Source organism: Rhipicephalus microplus, chromosome 10, assembly GCF_043290135.1.
Source record: "Rhipicephalus microplus isolate Deutch F79 chromosome 10, USDA_Rmic, whole genome shotgun sequence".
Lineage (NCBI taxonomy): Eukaryota > Metazoa > Arthropoda > Arachnida > Ixodida > Ixodidae > Rhipicephalus > Rhipicephalus microplus.
In genome coordinates this window covers 89,358,606-89,379,830 of record NC_134709.1, presented here as the reverse complement: position 1 = coordinate 89,379,830, position 21,225 = coordinate 89,358,606, and the positions used below count along the sequence as shown (strand labels likewise).

At 47.9% G+C, this 21,225-nt stretch overlaps 1 protein-coding gene across 1 annotated transcript; it reads right to left on the bottom strand.

The window, feature by feature from the left end:
* Positions 1-8,146: 8,146 nt before the first annotated feature.
* LOC142774477 (NADH-cytochrome b5 reductase 3-like) lies at positions 8,147-16,762 on the bottom strand. Its single transcript, XM_075874815.1, has 3 exons — positions 16,318-16,762; positions 9,578-9,840; positions 8,147-8,827 (listed from the first exon to the last, which is right to left on the bottom strand). Exons 1-3 carry the CDS (start codon positions 16,468-16,470, stop codon positions 8,614-8,616), a joined length of 630 nt encoding a protein of 209 aa, XP_075730930.1. The 5' UTR covers positions 16,471-16,762; the 3' UTR covers positions 8,147-8,613.
* Positions 16,763-21,225: the final 4,463 nt, after the last annotated feature.

The window sequence follows — 21,225 nt, the reverse complement described above, 5'->3', positions numbered from 1 at the left end:
ACGCCATTACTCTGTGCTGCCCCCTCAAGCCTATGCGGCCAAGGCAGGAACTAGTTTAATTGAGATATTTCTCATGGTCTGGGGAAAGCTTGAAAATTGGATTCGGTTTCGCTTTGGCGGATTTTTAGTTGTAGTAATCGCTTTTTTCCTATGTCCAGTTTACTGGAGTTGGGGTCGGAAAGGGCTATATGTATATATGTTGAAGTGCCAGTCCCCTGCCCCCTCTCCCACGCCTCAAATATGTTTTTTTTCTGGCTACGCCATTGATGATGTCATATCGTCACTGCCATATTTTTTGGCAGCCAACCAGGGACAGTTACGTGTAACAGTACTTGCAGGGTATTTTAGAGGAATATATTGCTTGTGCGATTTATGTTGACTCATTGTCCAGCTCCAGCAACATCAATGCTTTTTATGCCAGCCAAGCTTGTCGTAATAACTGTGCAACAGGCATATTTTGCTCGTGCGAGTTGTGGACTGAATATTCGGCATAAGCAGTAGACAAAATTAGTGAAGAGCGCCCGACGGAGTGTCCAGGCAGACTATTTGGGTTGTTGGGACGCGTGTACGCGCGGGAGAAGCAGACACGACCATGTGGCGTGGATCCCAAACGTCAACTGGTGGTGGTAGTGGTTAGAAGAAAAAGAAGGTGCCTAATCTCTGCAGCCCGATTATTCGTTTTAAACATTTCAATACTAATATTCCGTATATTAAGTTTGTTGTAATAATTATTCCTAGCTTATACGAGAAGTGTTGCGAAGAAACACTGAAAAAGAGAAAGTTCACATGACAATCGGCCAATTCACTGCATTGGGTATGAGCCATGAGAAGGGAAGAACAAATGGGGAGCACGGCGCAGCACCTTATCAACTTTCTTTCGACGTTTTCCCTCCTGCCCACAGCGACGGGGAGATTGCTGACACATTGCAGGAGTTCGTCAAAGGTTCAAAGAGGTTCGAGTGGTGAACGAATTGTAATGGTGGAAAATGTTTTGGAGACTTCTCGGCAAAGTGATCAAGGAATTGTCCGTTACGCATTAGCTGCCTGACAATGGGGTCCTGTAGTTTTTAGATTTAAAAGTGACCCTTTGTGACTATCACGTTTGCTGGTTTCCCCCTTCCCCATGCAAAGAAGGAACTTACCCTTTGGTTCGACCCACTCGAAAACCGTGAAGAGGGGCATTGCAATATTTCCCTGGAATCCGCACTTCGGAAGTTGTGTTCGCATCACTTTTAATGCACAATTAGACCGTTTGATGGTCGCTTTTGTAGTTTTTTTGCTCGATCTTATGTGCGGTTGCGGATTGCCTGCTGCAGAAGACCCCGCTGAAGCACGAAACAATGAAGAACGGCCGGGGGTGGTACTTAATACTCATAAGGTTGCACACAACTTAAAGAAAAAAACGCCAGGCCTGCACGGAAGGCGCAGCACAGTCACAGCGAAAGCTAGAAGAGCGGCCTTTTCAAAACACTCATTGGGTAACTGCTGCAAGAACACTTGCTTGGTACCCACTAGGCATTAACTATAAACTTTTGGGTAGTAGGCTGGCATTCGCTATGCTATTTTTCGTCATTATTCTGAGAAACGTGGTATCCGCTTAACACCGGCAAGGAATTTCGTGCTAATTGTTCATACAGTGGCTAACGACCATTACGAATGATGGCTGAAGTGATTAGAGAGAGAACTAACATTTATTTATACATCCGGCATGTAGGAAGTTTCCGGCATCGCAGGGCGCGGATGTTCCCTATCTTAAGATTACGGCTATCAGAATCCGATAATCTCAGACCCTAGACCTCGAGGACGTTGTGCTCCGACTAGGCGACAGTTACTCGGGTGCCTCCACGCCCGTTAGACGGGCCGTCGGCTCCGTTGCTTCGCCAAAGCCTCCCGAAGCCGGTGGAAGTGGGTATATGTGCCACAGTTAATAAAAAACAAAACAAGAGCAAGCTTTTGTAATGGATTGGAGCATTGGACGGCCCACTCGTTTCGTTATTCGCATTGCGCGACGACTGGTTGTTCTTTCGCTGTTTTAAAACGCTTTATAAGTCGTATAAACGCGATTGCTTTCCCGACATGAAGCCTTCCTAAGGCAAGTTTGCCAACAAATCCCAAGCACCAGCGTAGCTCAGTCAACAAAGAACAAAAAACAGCATAGCTCAGTGGTAGAATAATGGGCTGGCGCCTGCAGCAGACCCGGGTTTCGAGCCGCACTGTGTTTTAGTGCTAGATTTTTTTCTAATTTCGCGCGATGTACGTGGTTACAGACACCGGCAAAGGCGGCGGACCATGGCGCGTGACCCGAGTTGTGATCTCATAACAACTTTCGCTGTGAAAATGTGGGCGAGTCGGCATGGTGTACCGCTGGTGTTCATCGCCCCAAACAAACTGGTGTAGTTGTGCCCAAGCATGAATGGAAGTCATGCTCCACAGCCGAAAGGCTGCAAAAGAAAGCATCCGTGGCCGTTCATGAAGTATGCCACTGGAGTGGTTTACGAACCCCCCCTCTCCTCCGCCCCCCCTCCCCATCATGCGTGTAGAGCCACACGGGGCGTACGGGGAACATGCTCTCAAGGTAAATAATAAGGAGGTTGCGCATTTAAGCACGCATGTCACTTTATGTAGATGCACACCATGCTTCATGCAGGTTTGGATCCTTGATCTCACACGCACGCACGCACGCACGCACACACACACACACACACACACACACACAAACACACACAAACACACACACACACACACACACGGGTTAATTATTGTGTTAGTGAAACGTTACTCGACCTGTATAAGTCTGAAGCACGTTATCTAGAGATCGTGCTCGATAGCGTGATTAGGTAAGCGACGGCCCAATCATGTTGCACATGCGTTGACGAGAAGTGGGTTTATAATAGCCTGTTTCCTCAGGGAATAAGCAGTTGTAAGCGAGCGCCCGTCCTGTCTTTGTTTTCTACTGCTGTGTGGTTGTGAATTTGCCGCGAAGTTGATTGATTGATTGATATGTGGGGTTTAACGTCCCAAAACCACTACATGATTATGAGAGACGCCGTAGTGGAGGGCTCCGGAAATTTAGACCACCTGGGGTTCTTTAACGTGCACCCAAATCTGAGCACACGGGCCTACAACATTTCCGCCTCCATCGGAAATGCAGCCGCCGCAGCCGGGATTCGAACCCGCGCCCTGCGGGTCAGCAGCCGAGTACCTTAGCCACTAGACCACCACGGCGGGGCTTGCCGCGAAGTTGACTATTTAACTCAGACATGTACCAACTAGCCCAACAGAGAGTTCTACTAAAAAAAAGGTACTCAATACACGATCTAGGTGCGTGGGACGTATTTTTTTTTGCTCGTGCCATCCTACCTTATTAGAGGAGAGAATGCTTTGCAGCGTGCGACAAATCCTTGATTAGATATGGATCCTAGTGGCGCAAAAAAAAGACATGCTAGACCAAAAGAGCGCCATGAAAGATGATGTAACGATAATGATGATCAGTTATATACAATGAAATCATTGATGTGTAGTGAACAGTAATGGTCGTGTTAAGTGGCTGCATGTATATAGGCTTAAAATTGCTCGCCCTAAAGGCGGGTAGAGCGTATAAATATTAAACATATAAAACTGACGTGACTTGCGTGCAGCCAAGATCAATAACATGTGGTCGCGGTTACAAAACCGTGGAAACATCACGAATGCAACGTCTAAGGGCCACGAGGTATAAAGGGGCTTTCTTTATAGCAGTCACCATGTGCACAGCCGCGACCTCTGCTCAGAGGTCGTGCTATATACGGATCTCCTCGGTATATGATATGAAAAACATCTATATCATTTAAAAAGCAGAAAGTGGCTGATGTGTGAAAAGCGGGTCCCAACTGATAAACATTGCAAGATTCAGTGGAGATTGTCGGTAGGGTAATGTAAAGTGCTTCTTTCTAAGATGGTCCAATTAATTGCATTAGATCAGGATGCGAAGCGTGGAAGTGGTTCTCCCCATCATCCACACATGTGTGGGTCATCCCCGGACAGAAAGCACGCATGTGTAGTATACGTGTGTCCTATTCATAGCCTTGACAGTGTCACTTATTGTGTGGCGTGATTTTGATACTAGCGGCCAGTTACCAAGGTACGGCTTGATAATGCGCAGTTCATTTTGGATGCGCCTATCTCAGTTTCTCTGCTTGTAAGCTCTGAGCTTTCATCAAGCAGAGGGTGCATGTATTGTCCGCACAGATACGTACAGACAGACAGGTTTGTGTGGGCAAAATGTATTCTTAAAATAATGAAAATAAAACAACAAACAATGCCCTGCCCGCTGCACCGAAGTATTACAGGCTACCAAATTAAAAAAAATGAATAAGACAAGTTCCAAATGTTGATTTAAGAAGAGAGAGAGAGAAACAAAAAAAGAAGTATAGAGTACCATCACCTTGCCCACAACCTCGTAGAAAACGAGCGAAAACTGCACAAAACTGCATATACTGCACAAAACTGTCTAACCTAATATTCGGACTCAATCCGGACTTACTAATTCTTGACTTACAAATGCAATTTTTCTTACTCGCTTTTTTTCTTTATCTTGGCTTTCATCTTGCATGCTGAATGATCCGTCTACAGATATGTATACAGCCGCAGCCACGCCGCTGGCCTTGGTCTGCGGCATGACGCCTTGCGACCGTTGCGGGTTGTGATGTCGCGTGCACAGGAGCATGCGTGGCCTTACAGACATGCAGGCATGCTCTGCACGGGCGGCAACGGTGGAAGTTGTGCTAGTTTAGCCGAAGATCCGCGCTCCCTCAGGGCGCTTACGTAACATCCATTTCATAACATGAAGCGCATTTCGACTGATAAACACGCGCCTAAATCAACAATGCACGCTTTGTGGCTGTTTTGAGGCATGCGGTTATATGAAAATATTGTTACGGGGATTAAAGTATACACGATGAATATACTGGCAAGCAAAAGCGTACAACGCTGCTGCAGTCCGAGCACGTTCCCCTCAGCACTTCGTCGCCGTCATCCTCAGGCATCCACTTAGCCCGTGACATTACCCGCTGGCGGCAGAAGCACCGTCCTGGTGCGATCAATTTTCGGGGCGTGAGTAGTATGGTTTAAGCCGTGAGACGTGCACTATATCGGTCGGGTCTGAAGCTGGTACTGACGTGGTATGGAGTGGAGCTATCTCATAAGTCACGCTGGTGACCTTGCGTATGACGCGGTAGGGGCCAACGTAACGGGACATCAGTTTTTCGCAGAGACCAACAACGAGGGCTCTTGTCCATCTTACATCATGTCAGGGGGATCGACTGGGTAACGGGACAAGCAGTCGGCATCATTGTGAAGTTGTCCGGATTTATAGGATACGGAAAAAGTGTACTCTTGTAAGCGCAGCGCCCAGCGACCAAGGCGTCCCGTAAGGTCCTTGAGTGAGGAGAGCCAGCAAAGCGCATGGTGGTCCGTAATAACTGAGAATGGTCGGCCATAAAGGTACGGTCAGAATTTCGCAATGACCCAGACGAGAGATAAGCACTCGCGTTCTGAGAGCAGAGACTTGTTCAGAGGTGAGCTTGTCAGATAGCATTGGCTTGAAGAGGTCGGAACAGGAACGTGACGAGAGCGACGTTGATGAAAAATCGGGTGACGAATCGGTGGTTAGGGCGAAAACTGTGTGGTCGACCAGTGGTGTCAGATGCGCAAGTGACATGCCGCCGAGGAATAACTTGTGCTGAGAAGCCAAAATTGAGGACGAAAAATGAAGTTCGGTTGTCCTTAACGGTAACCACCGTGTTGGGGAGGGAGTGCAACATTATGTGTCATGGCCACGTCAGAAATTGGGGCAGCAACATAATCACCATCGGGTACTGGAGGATATGGCCAGAGTTGGACTTTGACTGCGGCTTGCGGCGGAAGTCTGAGGAAATCGACAGAGCGTAGACGAGGTGGGCTGGTAGAGACGGTCTCTGAAAAGGATGGTAGTTCGAGCCGAAGAAGACCTTTGGAACAGTCAATGAGCGCAGCGTGTGAAGTCAGAAAGTCGAGTCCAAGGTGAGGTCATGAGGGCAATTTTGCAGTACAGCAAACAGAACTGAAGTTTCATGCTCAGATATTGTTAATCACGTAGTGCACATTCCAAGGACAGCAGGAGTACTCCCACTCGCTGTACGAACGGTAGGTGCAATCGCCGGCGTCAGAACTTTTTGGAGGCGGTGGCGGAGGTCCGAGCTCATCACAGATATTTTGCGCCGGTATCAATAGGAGCAGTTACAGGTAAACCATCAACGAGAATTGTAAGAAGGTTGCACCGCTGGTCGGGAGTAATCAGAGGATTTTCAGTCCGAGTCGTGTATGCAGCATCACCTCCGGGGGCTGCACCGGCTAGTTTTCCGAGCGACGGTCGTAGGGAGACCGAGAACGACGGGTTTGGGGCGAGCGGGACTCACGACGCACGGGCGATTGCGAGTGGCTGGTCCGACGTTCTGAATTATGCTCTGCACCTGTCTCAGCACGGTAGGACGGGGCATAAGGTGCACGTTCGGAGCGAGGTCCCCAATCATAGAAGCTCGGTCGAGGTGATGAGGTCCAACGGCTGCGGCAATGGCGAGCGATGTGTCCTATCCGATGGCACGAGAAACATATGGGCCGATCATCATGAGTGCGCCATTCAGCTGGGTTTCGTGGTGGCGCGAACGTGCGGTTCGGAGTGGCAGCCGCAACGACTGGAGCCAAGTTGGAAGTAGCAGAAGCATTTTGATGAGGTGGCGAAATGCCCATATTCGCGATCTCTTGGCGAACCCCGGGCTGTATCATTGAAACAGCATCGAGTTTGTGTCCTGGCGGTCTGACGCTAACATAGTGGGTGCCAAAGCCTCGAGTTCCCGACGGACTATTCTGGTGACGTTTTCGGCGCTGGTGGTTGATGTAGTGTGGGCAAATCTTTGCAAGAGGACGTAGCCGCCGTGTTGGGAAGGCGGTCGAATCGGTGAACTATGCGCCTACTTTTCGCCTGTTTGAAGCGACGACATGCTTCAATGACCGACTCCACCGTCAAGCAGTCCTTGCACAGCAGAAAATTGAAGGCGTCAGCGGCAATTCCTTTCAGGATGTGTCCGACTTTGTCCTCGTCGAGCATGTCCTTGTCGACCTTGTGGCACAAAGCCAACGCGTCCTGGATGTACGCGTAGTACGGCTCTGTGGATGTCTGGGTACGAGTCGCAAGCTCTTTCTTTGCGGCCACTTGACGTCCGATGGGTTTCCCAAATAGATAGCACAATTTATGCTTACAGACGTCCCAGCTGGTCAACTATTCTTGAAATGTCTCGTATTAGAGTTTTGCCGTGCCATGCAAGTAGAAGATGATGTTCGCCAACATAAGCGTCGGATCCCAATGGTTGCTGCAGCTGACGCGCTCATATAGAACCAGCCAGTCATCGACGTCTATGCCACTTGTGCCATTGAATGGGCCTGGGTCACAAGGTTCCACCACAACGATCGGTTGCGGGGCTGACGGACCTTGTTGACATTGAGTAGCCTGGTCAGTCATCGTGGTAGCTGCAATGCGCTGTCCGCTGCGAAGATGCAGCTCGTGGGGCTGTATAGCGAGTTGTACCCCGCACCTTCCACCAATGATGCTACGGGTAATAAAGTATACACGATGAGTATACTGGCGAGTAAAAACGTACAACGCTGCTGCAGTCCGAGCACGTTCCCCTCAGCACTTCGTCGCAGTCATCCCTCAGGCATCTACTTAGCCCGTGACAATATGACTATGCCAACATCTTTGTAAACAAAATCAAGACGGCCACAAAGAGCGCGTCTTTTGTGCAGGCGTGTGTTATCTGTCGAAACGTGCTTCGTCTTATGAAAGAGATACGACGAAAGCGCCCTGGGCGAGCACGGATATTCGATTAAACAAACACACCTTCCAACATTGTCACCTGCGCAAAGCAGGCCTACACGTTTTTAAAGACCACTAATGCTACTGCGCACGTGACGTCACAACTCACAACGACCGCAAGGTGACGCGCCGCAGAGCAAAGCCGGCTGCTCACGGCGCCGCGGCTGTACAGTCAAGCACAAATATGTATGTACCGTCAAACACAGATATGCATGCATTGCCAGTGCTTTATTAGGTAGATGCGGCTTTTTGGTCCACCATCACATGGCTTTGGGTCTCGCGGTTCTCTGACACCCAGCAGACTACATCATGCTGTTCGGGAGCGCATAAGAGTGAGTGATTCGACAAATTTTTGTAGCTCCGCTCGTAGTGGACGGATTCTAAAGAAAAATTGCGGCAGTGAATCTGTGAGGCAATAAGCTCCTTAAATCCAATCCATGGCGACCTAAAAAAAAGTGTCACAGGGCCTATTTAGCTCGTATTTATATAGTTCACCCTGCATGGCGGTTACAGTGACCTAAGCATGGCGATAAACTGACATCAGTGCAAGCCATTTATAGCTTTTTAACACTATTTTATTATCATATATGGTCTGTATCGCCCCGCGTTCTACTCGGGTGTGCGGAAACAAGCCACATAGATTAACAAAGTTGGGCTATTCAAATATAATACTTCGCCATCAAGCTAAGGCGTAAAGCTCATCATGAACAATTGAGCGTGGTCGTTCAAAAGCAGAGCACATGGTTGGGCTTGTGTCCAATCTTCCTGAGCACCGGCTCGCATATTCCGGCGATGAACCGAGGTGGACCGCAACACAGCACCATCGTGCCAGAGTTCGGTGGTGGAAGATGCTCGGTCATAACCTCCAGGTTTAAGGGACCTGGCACGTAATCCACCATATCTTCACTCGTAGGTGGCCTGCTCAGCACATGGCGTATGCTGCGTGTAGAGAACGAACCGTGCTGAAGAAAAAATATGCTCGTGACGCTAATTATTTTTCCGTACATAAAGTCAAGTAGAGCATAATGTCTATTATCTCTTCAAGATTTTCGTTGCTCCGCGTATTGCGAACATAAATTATCATCTTGAACAGGCTCGTGTGCCTCTTCGTCCTCTTCATCCTCTGTATCTTTCTCGGAATATTTGTGCTTATTTGTTCGGTGTGGGATGTCATAACTTATGGACGAGGGAACAAATACAGAGAGAGAGAAAACTATTTAGGCCGTTTGTTAGGCCATAGCATGCAAAAAAACTACGCCTAGCTATGACGTCACTTCACATAAATGTGGTGAGCTTAGTCAAGCTAATTAAGCCTAGTCCTACTTATTAATGAAGGTGTACTAAATGTCAGTTAACTGAACGAGGACTAATTAGGTGATACTAATAAACCGCACGTCAAGTCTAATGAATACATGGCTAATTTAGTTAAGACTAATTAGGCCAAGTCTAGCCTAACTTAGCAAAGCCTACGAATACCAGTAGAAGCTATAAGTCGATTACAAAACTTTGCTGTTGACACGTCGCAATGCTAGTGCAAGCTGCATGCCCTTCTTTTTTTTTTAAGTGAAAACTTGTTAGGTGGTAGGTTTTGGGGGCGGTGGCGTCGTACGCGTAAAAAACCAGGCTGCGGCGAGCGTACAGAACGTGACTGTAGAATTAAGACCATCAGGCGTTTTAGTGTGTACCAACCTGAAAGTACTGTGGTGCTGGGCGTACTCCTCCAGTTCCTGGCGAGCGATGATATCTTGCTCGCTGGAGTTGACGTCGATCATCATGACCGTCGTCTGGTCTGCGTTGTCAGCGAGAAGGTGTCTCAGCAGTTGCAGCATCGGCGTAACGCCGCTCCCTGCCGCCACGAGCCCCAGTCGAGTGACGAGAGGCAGCCGACGTCCTTCGGCGGTGGCAAACTGGCCGTGCCCTTCGTATACAAAGCGACCTTTGGGTCCCTGGATCTGCAACCGTGGAGTAGTGCCTTATAAAAGTGTGGAGATCAATTTTATTTATATGAACGACAAAGTGTAAAAATGTCTAACATGTGTTCATCGTTGCCTGTATCAATTTAAATAGAGTTGTGGTTTACTTTCACAACTTATAGAGGTTCTTTTCTCCCGACGAACTCGGGTCTTTTGTTTCACTTTCCACTGCTTGGTTATTTTTTGTTTAGACCGCATATTTATGAAGAATTGAATGCGGATGTGAATGCAACTGTGGTTGAGAGGCCTACCCAGATTGATTGATTGATTTGTGGAGTTTAACGTCCCGAAACCACCATATGATTATGAGAGACGCCGTAGTGGAGGGCTGCGGAAATTTTGACCACCTGGGGTTCTTTAACGTGCACTTATATCTGAGTACACGGGCCTACAACATTTCCGCCTCCATCGGAAATGCTGCCACCACAGCCGGGATTTGATCCCGCAACCTGCGGGTCAGCAGCCGAGTACCTTAACCACTAGACCACCGTGGCGGGGTAGAGGCCTACCCAGACGACTGAAGCGTGGCATCTGATCTTTCTGTGAGAAACGAAGAAAGGGACCCAGACCCAATCCTCTGGCTGCGTTGAAGATTCAGGGATCAACTGAGCGAGCCACCACCCGTGGCTTGTGCTCATGCCCACCGCCCCTTCATCCTCCTTTATTTGCAACACACTCCCGCGGCTAGCAAACTCGTGGCAATGTTCTGGTGCACAACGGGGAAAGTTGAAGCGCACATTAGTGAGCAAGACGCGAATGATAGAAAAGGTGGGATTGTTGGACGGCGACGATGCGGGGACTTTAAGGAGGCGGTAATGCTTGGGGAGGCGGTGGCTTGTCCTGCGGGAGAAGTCGTCCGATTTCGCTATGATGTGCAGAATACTTCGTGCTCATGCTGTTAGCCATCTTGAGGTTATAATAGGGGCTCTTTCTGCGTCTCCTGTAGTAAGAAGAATCGGCTTTCGGCATGGTTTCGTGGACTCGCGAGGCTTTTTGATAATTCGTGTACTTATTCAGAGTCTTGTACACCAGCCGTTGTTGATATCGCTTCAGAAGACTTTGTAATAGCTGTGCAATCATTCGCTGCTTGACCACTTCTGTTGTCAGGTAGTCCTCAGGAGATGTCTCGCTCTCAGGTGCATCCAAGCTGGATGAAGACACCGAGGTGAATGACGATTTTTCTTCTTCCTTGTTTGACAAGGATGACGATGACGCCGAAGCATTCTGGTTCCGTCGGGCAGTGACGTCGCCAAGAGTAAGAATCTCGGCCGTGTTCGGAGGCAGTTGAGATTCGTCTACGTGCTCTGTGGCTGGTAGCTGATCGCCGGCGTCTATCCCGGCATCGTGACCGATTGCGCACTCGGGGCTTCCTTTGGCCATTGAACTCTCCACGGCGTGCCTTGCGGGCGAATCCTCGCACTGAAGCGCCGTAGATCACGTTGAAAGTGACGGGTTTTTCAGCGTGCACCAAAAACTTACTGGTTTTGTAGTTGGCGTTGAAGTCATGACGCGCGTCGAAAGCGAAGTGACCGCCTGGAGTGACGAGGAGGCGAGACGAATCGTGAGGGTGGTTGAGGGCGAAGTCGCGGCTTGGTAAGCGAGAGGAGTCGAGAAGCCAGTCGAAGGCGAAGTTGCAGCCTGCTCCGGCGTTGAGGCGAAAGGGTTCAGGAGGCCGGTCGAGGACGAAATCGCGGCCTGCGATGTGGATGCGCGAGCGGTCGAGAAGCCAGTCGAAATCGAAGTTGCGACCCGTTGCGACCGAGTACCTTCGTTGTATGCGGATCACCACCGTCATCTTCCAACGATAACTGATCCGTTCGGAACTGTCCTGCTAGCAAGGAGCTGTTCGATGCCCACTTACGAATCTCCATACCGGCGTCTGCTAGGATGGTCTTTGGTTCCGAGTAAATTTGTTGGGCTGTCTGCAGGTTATCCGCCCCAACCACTAAATCGTCGACGTAAAATGACTGTCTGAGACAGTCCACTGTTTCGGAGAATCGCTTTTTGAAGCGTCGGAAATGGTGATGCAACGTCGCTGTGAGCAGGACTCGATTTGGCGCCGAAGGGCACGCAGGTCGTTCGCCAGTAAACAATTGGTGGAAACGGGTCATGTTCTGTCGGAAGATGATCGACCCATACGAAACGCAGTGGATATCTATCGTCTGAGCGAATACTAATGTGAAGGTAGGCCTTGATGGCAGCTACCATGATGATTGGATGCATTCTGAAGTTGAGTAGAAGCTTAAGCAAGTCGACGTCCACCTTAGGCCCGTTCATGAGCACGTTGTTCAGGGATGGTTGATCGGGAGCGTGAGATGACGCGTCAAAGACGACCCGCAGCTTGGTGGTGACGGCACCCCGACGAATTACTCTATGATGCGGCATGCAGTTTGCTGACGAAAGCTGTGCAGCTGAATCAGGAGCTGCTGTTAGGCTAGGATATAGTTGCCCTGTCCATTGTCTAAACCAGGCTCCTGAATAAGGAGAGGAACTTCGTAGCGTTCTCCTACTTTAGAAATGGCCCTTTCGAATTGTTTGAGGGCCATGCTGTTGTCTTGGCTGCCGTCAGGATCATCCTGAATTCCGAGAGAGTCGAGTCGCCAGAAGTTAGTGACTCCCGCCGTTAAGGCGGCATCGCGTTCGGAGGCGTCTTCGATAGCAATAAAAAGGGAAGTTGCATGCTCGCCCGAGCCTTGGTTTAGGTTGCGTAGAGAACCCTGAATGGTCCATCCGATGAGAGTTCCACCGCAGTTATGTGAGGAGTCAGGCGTGTTACAGATCCGGTTGCAACGTCCTAGTAGAAGTCCGATCCTATTAGTACACTTATGTCATCCTCGTGGAGTGTCATTGCGTCTGGACGTGCATCGGCAGTGAGCATCCCTTTCCGTATCATAGTGGTGACGATTTCGCCGTCAGATGGCGCACTTGTCACCGGGCTGATTTCTGGTATTACCAGAGCTTCTATTGTTATCTCTTTGCTGTTGGGTTGACTCTGCAACGTCAACGCAACGCGCTGACAAGTGAAAGTTGCGGGCTGTTTCGTTTGCCCGAAGGTAAGCAAGGTGAGGCGCTCAGTGCCTCGAACAGGACATTTCAAATCTTGAGCAATGCCCTGCCGAATGAACGAACGCTGACTTCCTGTGTCGAGCAGCAACTGAACCATAACTGTTTTTGCCGGTGCAAAAGCCCACGCTCTGCCAGTCTGCAGCACTACGGGCGTCAGACCAGCGCCGGTATAGTTGAGACGGACGTCACCCGAGGAGTGGTTGTGGACGCTGGTGCGGAATCTTGTCGCACCGACGTGTTGTTGGCACGCTGTAAGTGGTTCGTTGTATTGTTAATGTCGCACAAAGATGTTAGATGCTGTCCCATGCATCGGTGGCATTGCAGGGTTTTGGCGGAGCAGCAATCATTGGCGAAATGGTTGCGTTTGCCGCAGCAAAAACATAGGTTCTCTTCGTGAAGCCTCTTCCGCATCTGTTCCCGAGAAAAATGTTGTGAGCAATCTTGAAGAGTGTGTTCGGGAGAGGTGCACAGGACGCAGGGGTGCGAGTATGGGGGTCGAAGTTCAGCTGATGAGCCCACAGCGGAGGGCAAGGGTGGGGGACGGATCGGCAAGCCTTGCTGCGGAGGCCTCCGGCTTGTAGCTGATATCGGTTGCTGGAGACCGCTTTCCTCCCGTACCTCTGCTTGTACTTTGATGAAGTTCAGAAGGTCTTTCACTTGTGACTGGGCTTCCTGCGACGCTGTAGCGTTCTCAGTTAGCATGGCTTTCTTTTGCCGTTGGCGATAGCGTATACTGAGGTCCGGAGGTAACGCTTTTAGGAGAACATGCCGCAGCACCGTGGGGTACTCGCCTATAAATACTCCGAGACATTCCAGGGCGTTGATTCGGAATGTGGCTTCATCATGTAGATTTCTTAACAGAGTTACGCCTGCGGAACTTCGGACTGGTGCGATTGATAGCAAACTGTCGAGATGGTCGTTGACTAGCATGTCGCGACGACTGAAGCGGTCCGACAGAATCTGAATGGCGACGTCGTAGTTCGTTTCGACCAGGCGAATGCCTTGAATGGCTGCCTTCGCTGCCCTATTTAGGTATGTCAATAGGTATTGAAATTCGTCAATTTTCAGTATCCAGTCGTTGTGGATACTGACTTGAAACTGTTCCCAAAAATTCTTGTCAGTCACGTGGTTCGCCTGAGAAACTCGGTATGTGCAGCTTGGGCAGTGCCAGGCGGTACGGCGTCGTGGGAGTTGGAAGGCAAGGCGAAGGTAAGGTTGCGGTTGGCTGCGATGTGCCTGCGATGGGGTCACTGAGTGGAGCGGTTGTAATGCCGACGTACGTGGGTGGGGTTGGCGACTGCGGCTCGATTGCGCGTTGAACCCTTGCTTTAGCACAGATGACCCGATCTTCGTATTAACTTGCTGTAGTCAAGTCTGCCTCGAAGTCCTCACCGTGTAGCGCAGCTGGAATATCATTGTCGAAGGTGATGAGGTAAGCTTTTTTCGCCACAATGATTTCGATGAGCTCCTGGAGCCTGTGAGCAGGGGTCATCGAGTCTGCCAGTAGGGTGTCGAGAGCCGATATTGCCTTCGTGATGGCTGTCCGGTAGAAGCCACGCTGTACTCGGAGTTGATCCATTGTAGAAGTCGAAGGCCAGACGACCGGGTGGGTTTCGGCACCAGAACGAAGTGTGAGAAATGAAGAAGGGGACCCGGACCCGACCGCCTGGCTGCGTTGAAGGTCCAGGGATCAACTGAGTGAGCCAGTGTCCATGGCTCGTGCCCACCGCCCCTACTTCCTCCTTTATTTGCAACAGTTTCTGCAACTAACGAAACAGTCCGACTCATTCACTCGGCAAAATACTTCGAAGGTGGTGCAAATGCCGCAAACTACTAAAAGGGTATTCAAGTATTCAAAAGTTGTGTCACGTCTGCTCATAGAGACATGCTTCATTTTTTTGTCATGTATGTTTTGGGTGGTGTGTGGTGGTCCATGGCCTCATGGTTGGAGCATGGCCTGCCATGTTCGAAGACAGATGCGTCAGGAGCTCGATATTGCTGTCTGAGATTGGACGTAGGTTGTGGGGTCTGTCCAATGTAGACATATTATGTACGAGTTTAGAATGAAAGGAGGCTCATTATGAAATTTAAATCACTTAACAATAAGTCAGCTGGTCTGGCAGTAGTCATTAACGCCACGAGTAGGTTATGGTAGGGAATGCGGAATTTAGTAGCCTTGAAAATGAAGATGAACTAGAAATGAAATCGGGAATGAAAATTGGCACCCAGCACTCAAAAGTCACTTCAAGAACAGGAAGTGGTATTAGCCTAGACAGGCATGATGCAGGTGAAACGTGACATCAAGAGGAAGCCGGGATTTTGAACGAGAGTCTTCAAAACAGATTGAATAACAAGCTGGAAAGGTATTGCTTATATATATATATATATATATATATATATATATATATATATATATATATATATATATATATATATATATATATATATATATATATATATATATATATATATATATATATATATAAAGGACATTTTATCGACATGCTAACGGGTATACGTCATTTTAACTTAGTCTTGGTATTATAAAGGAAAACTGACCAACGAATACCTACGACAACGTAAAATGGCCCCTGCTTCATGTAATCAATTTCGTTGTAATAGATATCTGTTCCCAAGATACAAAGCTGTCTAGCGTTGAAACTCAATTGTAGGGAAGCAGTAGGTGCTCTGATTTTATTGTTATAGCAATGATATGGCACTCTCAACGGGTTTTTGCCGTCGCTGCGGCCGTCACGCTCCGTATAAAGTATAAATTGATAAAACTTCACCGCGCATCATACGTCTACCAGCGGGTATTAGCGCGTGAGCGGGGGCGACGAACTCAGCCTAAGCATAGATCAAACAAGCCGGCCCATCTCCAATTGTCAGAGGGCACATTCGATAGCATCATCCCGCTCGGGGGGCCTGCAATCAAAACAAACGAAACGCCCTGCCCGTCTTTAACGAACATGAAAAGCCGAGAATGAAGTGGTGGGGGGGGGGGGAGATATCGCTCGAGCAGCAACTGTGATACTTAAATTTAAGAACATGGTCGCCATTGCTGCACTATCTGGCTATTTCGCAGCCATCAGCGGGTGGTTCCTATACCCTTCTACGTGCTGCGCTCTCAACGCGAAGAGACTGTGCGAAAGGCGTCACTGGAGCAGCCGTATTCTCTTACACCAGTGTTTCGTAGAGTTGCTTGAGATAAGATCCAAAATAGTGGGCTGCCATCCTCACTTCGTATAACATTATCATTTGGTGCTATCGTAATCATTGCTCCCTCCCTTGCGGTGAAGCTGAGACGTTTTTTTTCTTTTTTTAACAGCTCGTAGCTTTTACCAACGTTCTGCTCGAATACAGCCACGAAGCTTGAGTAGGTACACGTACCTCTATTTTATCTCCCGGCTTGAGGCCATCCAGGTACTGGCTCATAAGGCCCCCGTTTGGGTGCTTCCTGGACACGCCCGCTGGGTATATCTTGACCATGATGTCGAAGGTGCCGCGATGGTCAACGCGGCTGACGGGCGTGTACGGCCTCATCACAGTCCGGCCACCGATGCGCGCGTACAGCAGGACGTGCTCGCCCACGCGGAAGCCCAGTCTCTACGACGAGGAAGCCATGACGTTAGCCACGGGTACGGTCCAAACACTCTAGGTATACTTGCACAGAACTTCAGAACTACAGAAATTGGAGTTTGTACTTTTACCCAGCCAATAATGATTTCTCACGACTCGATGCCGTCCTAATCAGTAATAGTCTGAACACAAGTACGCGTTGTAGCGTGACAGCGCGTGAATTTTTGGTTGCTTTCTGACGCGGCGTCGCACCCTCTCCTGATTGAAGAGAGAAAGCGCGCAGATTCACGTGGCCCAACGCCGACTAAATTTCAAGGCCGAAAGGCTGCCGCAGTGACGTCAGAGGGTGGGGGCTCAGTTACGCCGCGAACGCGGCGGAAAGCCTGTGTTTCGTTCATGTTTTAGGACAACCAACGCTCCCGCTTTCGCAGGTGCTGCGGCTTGATTGGGCCGAATAAAAGATGTGAAAAAAAAAAGTCTTACTGAGCATGCTCAGTTGGGCAACTGGGCCCCCAACCTCTGACGTCACTGCGGCAGCCTTTCGGCCTTGAAATTTAGTCGGCGTTGCGTGGCCGCGCGCGTCTCGTTCCACAAAGAGATGAAGCGTCTTCGCGTCAATCCCCCCTCATGCGTTGACACGCTGCAACGCGCAAGTTGGTCAAGCCTTAAGCGTTTGACGGGCGTCTTTGCCATCTCGTGCCACCAGACTGCACACACTGCTGGTGGTCAGCCACCGTCGTACACGTGACGTGGACGTGCCCACAATACGATGACGCTTCACGCACAGTAGACCCGTGAGTCTCGTGCGCCACTGACGCTAAAGTTCCTTTGTATGCTGCCTAAAGGTAGCATATACAGTAACTCTAACTGGCACAGCACAACAACACTGAATCACCTCAAGCGCCCTGGAGGCCGCGGAATCACGAGGGATTCCTGTCGACCTCTCTTGAGCTGCTTAAACCACCTTCCGATTAGTTCGCTTCTTCTGCGTGCTACGAACTCAATCGATCAATCAATCAGTAAATCAATGTCGGTGAGGAATGAAACCGTAACACTGTTTTAGGAATATGTCGATCAACCACAATCAATCAATCAATCAATCAATCAATCAATCAATCAATCAATCAATCAATCAATCAATCAATCAATCAATCAATCAATCAATCAATCAATCAATCAATCAATCAATCAATCATTAAATCAATCAATCAATCAATAGGTCAGACTAGGACGGCGCCGTAATACTGTTTTAGGCATATGTCAATCAACCACTTCGTTTCTGTGTGCGTCGACTGCACTCTTAAAGTAAACTGGGTTATAGTTGACCCGTCTTATATTTTAGTATCTTTTTGTTCAGGCATGAACGGCTTCAGGAGGGCGGTTGTAGTCGAGGATGGCAGGCAATTAGGTGGGCGTGATAAAACTACGAAGTTTGCGAGCCTAAAGGTTTTCTTTCTTTCTTTCTTTATTCAATACTGCAGACCTTGTACAGATCCAAGCAGGGTGGGGGAAGAATAAAACAACAACAAAACGGAGCAAACAAGTATAATTAGCAATGAGCAATGATCCCAATGCGCTTAAATGCTACAATGAATCATTCCAGTCTGTTACGGTGCGGGGAAAAAAAGAAAATTTGAATAAATCTGTTCTCGAAAAATAAGGTGTCAAAGAATTAGGATGATGGTGGCGAGTAAGTCTTGATGTAGAAGATGAAAGATATGGTGAGGGGTTAATCGCTAGTTTATGATTCCAAAGGAGGTAAAGAAATTCCAAACGTGCAGCTTTCCGTCTCAGTGCAAGGTATGGAATGTTGTTAGCCTGCATCAGTTCAGTGGGTGAGTCATACGGTGAAAATTTGGAATAAATAAACCTGACTGCTTTTCTTTGCACATTTTCTAGGTGATTAATGTTGGTTTTAGTAAAGGGGTCCCATACTACACATGCATATTCGAGTTTTGGCCTAATTAGTGTGTTATAAGCAAGTAATTTAACAGCTGGAGGAGACTGTTTGAGCTTATGTCTTAAAAAATATAACTTGCGGTATGCAGAAGAACAAATGCTATTTATATGTGTATTCCACGACAAAGTATTAGTAAGAGTTACACCTAAGTACTTGTATGCCGTTTCCTCATGCAATGGTAATGAGCCTAGCCTATATTCAAAGGAAAGTGGAGCTTTTCTGCGAGAGAAACGAAGATATACTGTCTTACCAATATTAAGTTTCATGTCCCATGTGTTACACCATTCGGAAATGTTAGCAAGAGCAGTGTTAAGGAGGTGCTGATCGTTAGGTGAAGTGATTTCATGGAACAACACGCAGTCATCTGCAAACAATCTAATTTCAATGCTAGGATCAATGACTGTAACGATATCATTAATGTATATCAAGAACAACAATGGCCCTAATACACTCCCGTGGGCACGAAGGACGCGGCTTGGCCATGACGCTAACCAGATCTCTGTTCTGCGTTCTGCTAGGATCAATGACTGTTTGCGCCCAGGTGCTGTGTTTTGTTGGCTGTGTGCTGCCATGACTTTTGTAGTTCTGTGTGCTTGAACTTTTCAGAACTGTTCTCAATATTGGAACATGTGCAGCAAAGAATGTTCAGGCCTCTTAGCCACTATTGTGAAAATGAAGGTATTATGAAACTTATTCGAATATGAAACAAGTAAATTGCGATTGGACCCACATTTCATTTTAGAAACTGTTATTGCAGATTATATAAAATTGATTATTGATTTCAATTGATGAAAATTACAACAGATCCTTTACTTTTGTTGCAAACATACAGCAACACTTTGAATCTCCGAAAGGGCGGGCTGATGTAGAGAGGGTGAAAGAGCATAAGGTTGAGTGAAAAGCAGAGAAGTTAACCAGAAAAAAATTTCCGGTTCGCTAAACTGCACTGGGGAAAGGGAAATGGGGTAGAAATGTGAGGAGGGCTGATGTAATTGGGGATGCAGTACTGGAAGATAACACCATAGAACATTGTGTGAGGGCACCAGTTTCTGAACCACGCACCTATGAGTTCTTTTACTCGTTCAGTTACTGGTTAACATTTGCAGAAAGCTGTCACGACAGCCTTGTAAACTTGATTGTTTAATTATATCAGGCTTGATATTAACAGCGTGTAGTCTGTTGACTTTCACATAACAAAGAAATTACAAACCTTTACATGTCAAGTAAAGAAACACTACAGTCGGTTACAATAAAAAAAAAACGAACTCCGCCCCCATACTGCAGCGCAGCAATGATTGACGATTTCCGTTCGAACCATAAGCACTATTAGCTGATCACGCAAATACTGCGCATATTAAGAATTAAACGTTCGTCGTTTTTTGTTAAAATGTTACGTTTGGCTGAGAAGTGAAGTTAGAGTTTTTGATGAAATTTGCCAAGAAGTAACAATTTTCGACTTAAAACTATCGAAATCAACATGTGCCTGTAAGGCCCCGTTATATGCCTGAAATACGTGAATGGTCCTGACGTCACGTAAATAAGCGAATGAAATTAGTGGAAAAGTTTAGAAAATTATACTTGGATGGGTTGGTGACCGCTGTAGGTGGAGCTTACATTTATTCTTAGGCTGTAACCGACTGGAAGTAGTGGAATCAGATGAAGAAAATGGGTCATAATGATCTTTCCCTTGCTGCCTTTCATTTGATTATTTGATCGCCCTGCCCGCTCACAGGCGAATCACATTAAATATACATTTCAGACCAGATGAGCAGACTTCAGACGAGATTAGTAGACAGCGAACTCTATTACTGTTTGTTTTCAAGTGCAGAACACTTCAGGGGCCTCCATGCACGGTCTCATGTCACTTGGTCATGCTGTTGACAATAGAAGCCTAAAAGAAGGCTTGAACAATGCTCTCCAAACTAACAGGGTATAAAATAATATACACTATACAGATTGAACCAAGAATTATACGCATCAAAATTGCGAAAAAACATCTCCGAAACATCCAGCCTATAACCGTGCTGCACGACAAAGGGCGCCCTCACCTCGTGAAGCGCGCGATTGCCGAAGCGATGGAAAGCACGCGATCACCAGTAAAATCGCAAGGTTACCCATGCTATGCACTTCCCCAGGTTTCGTGGTAGCGGTGAAGTCCGAGGAAGTGCAACATTACGAACTACACCAAGATCTGCAGAACAAATATTTTTACCACAGAATTCAGCGTAGTATTTAGCACTACATGGCGCCCTACCCAAGAACTACGTTAGCCCTACATTAACCACAGTACTATAGTGCTGCATTAGAGCAGAATTAGCGCAATATCTTTCTCTTCCTCAGTGTTGGAATAGCGAGGCCCTCGCGCATAGGACACTATGAAAGGAAGGTGCGTATGGAGACAAAAAAAATCACAGCACATTCACGGGGTGAATGATGATGAGTGGGGCGTGTGATGCAGGTTTACTGTTTAATAAATTGTTGCTCGGAGGCAAAGCTTCGGAGCTAAAAAATGACGAAGTCGTTTAAGGTGTGAAAAGAAAAGTAGAAACTTTAAGCCTAATTAAGAAAAAAAAAGAATGATGTTGCAATGTAGAAACGCGAGAAACTAAAGTATGTCCTGTAAGCTATCCAGCTATATTGTTTATGAGAATCAACAGTCACCGGTGGCGTTGATGGTGGCGGTGGCTTGGTGGGTTCAGGCGGCGGAGGCTGGCGATGTCTCAGCAGCTGGAGTCACGCGCTGACCAGCACGGCGACGC

What these genes read in the sequence shown, in the direction of transcription:
- LOC142774477 (XM_075874815.1), bottom strand. Translation starts at nt 16,470, where the DNA reads ATGAGGCCGTACACGCCCGTCAGCCGCGTTGACCATCGCGGCACCTTC. An exon ending in AGCCGGGAGATAAAATAGAG is followed by an intron (nt 9,841 to 16,317) that starts GTACGTGTACCT and finishes CCACGGTTGCAG; the next exon opens with ATCCAGGGACCCAAAGGTCG. An exon ending in CAGCACCACAGTACTTTCAG is followed by an intron (nt 8,828 to 9,577) that starts GTTGGTACACAC and finishes CTCTACACGCAG; the next exon opens with CATACGCCATGTGCTGAGCA.